The 3112-nt window shown below is 40.7% G+C and overlaps 1 protein-coding gene across 1 annotated transcript; it reads right to left on the bottom strand.

Annotated features, from left to right (window-relative positions):
• Nucleotides 1-1093: 1093 nt before the first annotated feature.
• Nucleotides 1094-1852, bottom strand: LOC137640912 (uncharacterized). The gene has a single exon (XM_068373371.1). It carries the CDS (start codon nucleotides 1850-1852, stop codon nucleotides 1094-1096), a length of 759 nt encoding a protein of 252 aa, XP_068229472.1.
• Between the last annotated feature and the right edge of the window lie 1260 nt (nucleotides 1853-3112).

Genomic DNA, 3112 nt, shown 5'->3' with positions numbered 1-3112 from the left:
ATCATAACCTTTATATTAAAGTGTAGTTGCAAAACTCAATGTAGTCCTGAAGAAGGGTCGCAAAGCGATCCAACTCACGTGTCGACACCAAACAGTAAATGGAGAGAAGAAAATGTATTTCTCCTTTTATCTTGAAAACTATCTGCAGGACGATCTGTCCGAGGAGAAGCTGCCTTCGAGTTTTGGACGCCGCTGAGACGTTGTCTATTCATGATAAACGTAGAGTAACATGCCCTAAGTACCATATATATATAGATATATATATATATATATATATATATATATATATATATATATATATATATATATATATATATATATATATATATATATATATATATATATATATATGATATGTGTGTGTATTTGTATACATATGTATATCATCATCATCTCCAATGACTATTTATTCATATACTACTACTACTACTACTACTACTACTACTACTACTACCTATGAAAGGGTTTCGCCCTTACCAAAGGGCTCATCAGGCGGGTTTAGCCTATTTCCACATAGGAAGGCTTGGTTCCCACGACCCTCCCTCCCTCCCTTTTTTTTTTTTTTTTTTTTTTTTTTTTTTTTTTTTTTTTCTCCAGCAGAAGTGTATTGGTTCAACCTAGAAGAACCAGTCCTGCGTACTAGAAGAATCCGTGCTTCTTCTTTCTGCAGAGCCGGTGTTCTAGATTATTCCAACAGAACCACCATAAGGTTAGTATCCGAAGGAATAGATCCAGATATCCGACCATTTGTACACTTGACAGGGGTCCTGTACACCCGCATCAAGGTACACAGCATACTAAAAGAAACTTAGATTCATCTTTCTGCAGAACTAATCCTCTAGGTTAACCCAATATCCTCCATGCTGGATGTTTTTTTTTTTATCGTTTTTAAGTTTTTGGGATTTTTTTTTTAATTTTTCTATTTTTTTCTATTTCACTAAACCCAAACAAAATCATTTGTTCACAAAAACTTTTGTTCCACTATATTTTTTTTTCTATTTTTGTATTTTATTTTAGATTTTATGTTTTTCTTAAATATCCTTTTAATCCACTATTTTAACTATGCTAAGTTTTTATAAGGCTTTCATCCACCTTAACATAAGAAATCTCCTAGTGTGAATCCACCTTGTCTCCGACCATGCCCATCCTGTCCTTCGTTTCCATCGAATCGCTTCCTTTCCATCTGTCCTTTATTATTGATGAGTTCAAGGGCGTCGTTATAGAAATTAATTACGTCATCTTCTTCTCCTTGGATTGTACAATCGTTGGATCCCTCGTTCGTCTTGGGCCCTTGGAAGCGGACGTTGTGTTCAGCAATCAGCTGTTTGATGTTCTCACCTCCTTTCCCGATGACCATCGCTCGTTCGTCTCTGTTCAAGACCGTCTTGTAGAGGCGATTTCCTATCTTAATTAGTCCTTGGAAGATTTCCTCCTCGGGGAAGTCCTTCCTGCCATAGTTCGATGGGGAAGCGTCCTTCGCGCCTTCTGGTCGTCCTTGTATATTCTTCTCTTTTTTATTCCTGATGATATCAAGGACGTCGTAATAGAACGAGATCACATCCTCTTGGCCTCCTCGGATCGTACAATGATTGGAGTCTTTGTCCATCTTGGGGCCTTGGAATCGGATTTGATGTTCTTCCATCATCTTCTTGATGTTGTCGCCTCCTCTCCCTATGACCATGGCCCGTTCCTCTTTGTCTAAGACAGTTCTGTAGAGGCGTTCTCCAATCTTTGTCAGTCCTTGGACGATTTCCTCTTCCGGGAAACTCTTCCTCTCTCGCTCTTCCGTTTTTCCATAGCCCCTCTGGAAAGTGGGCTTCATGATTTCGCTGATTTGTTGACACGCGTCCATGACGTCCTCAAGTTGGCCTTGTAATGTAATGAATCCATCAGTCTTCTTTTGAATGATGATTGAAACATTGTAGGTCCTTTCGATTCTCTTCAGATTTTCTCCACCGGGTCCAACCTAGGAGTCCTTTGTGTTGAGGATCGACATCGAAGCAATACTTTCCTACCGCTACTCTGTGCAATCCTTCCATCTGGACCTCTCTGTCGGCCACTCTGACCTCTCCGAGGATGACTTGCACATGTCTAAATGCTTTAACCACTTGGTTCAACTCTCCGCATAGATAACCGATTTCTCTATTTTCGTGAGCTTTGGGAAGAATCACGTGAACGTCATATAGGTGCTTAATTTCTTCAATCACATATCCTTTTCGGGCTAGAAGAAGAAATCTGCCTTGGAGTGGAAGATGGAATCCGTAGCAATCTAAACTCATCAGTTGAATGTCCAGATCCCTTGGAAAGTCTTCGACGTCCTCAATCAGTTCTGTTATTCTTCTCTCAGCTCTCAAGACATCTTGCTGTGGGCCACAGATAGTGATGTAGTTTCGTTCATCGGAGTTGTCCGGGATGTAGATGCCAACATTCAGTTCTCTGAACAACCTTTTAAGTGTTACGTCCTGTGGTCCTCGTAAGACATCCCGGAATTCCTTGTCGACTAGCATCACGAAATCTTCTTTGCCGACTGCAAACAGCCCTTCGGAGACTTTAGTTAGTTCCCTGAGATTGAAATCCTTATCGACTCTGAATAGGATTTCTTGGTAAACCTTCTCAATGCCTCTCTTAGGTCCGGTGAGATGAACTGCTCCCGACCCATCGTTAACCACGACCATGTGAACCCCATGTTGCATTTTGGCCATCTTCGCGAATTTTCCACCTTTTCCGACGATCATTCCCAAATCCACATTTCCCCGGCAGAAGAAGGTGGACTTTTTGCCTCCAGCGTAGCGGAGAGGTCCGCATCTGCCAGCTGGTTTTCTCGCTTGATTGGAGAAACTCACCTTACGTCTTTCTTTTCCTATTACATTTCTGTTTTCTCGAACCTTTTCATATAGATGAAGATTATCCTCTAGATCGTCAACTTCTTCCGGATCATTTACAAACAGAGATTCTTCAAGAACTTTTACTTCCTCCTCTTCCTGTAGTTCCTGTTCTCCTCCTTGAGAAAGATCCGATTCATCAAGTTGTTCATCAAGAGGATGAACTTTTTCTTCTTTCCCATTTTCTTCCTCCTCCATTCGTTCTTCTTTATCGTCTCGTTGTTCATCCT

Source organism: Palaemon carinicauda, chromosome 5 (assembly GCF_036898095.1).
Source record: "Palaemon carinicauda isolate YSFRI2023 chromosome 5, ASM3689809v2, whole genome shotgun sequence".
In the NCBI taxonomy this organism is placed as follows: domain Eukaryota; kingdom Metazoa; phylum Arthropoda; class Malacostraca; order Decapoda; family Palaemonidae; genus Palaemon; species Palaemon carinicauda.
This window is presented reverse-complemented; position numbering and strand designations above follow the sequence as displayed.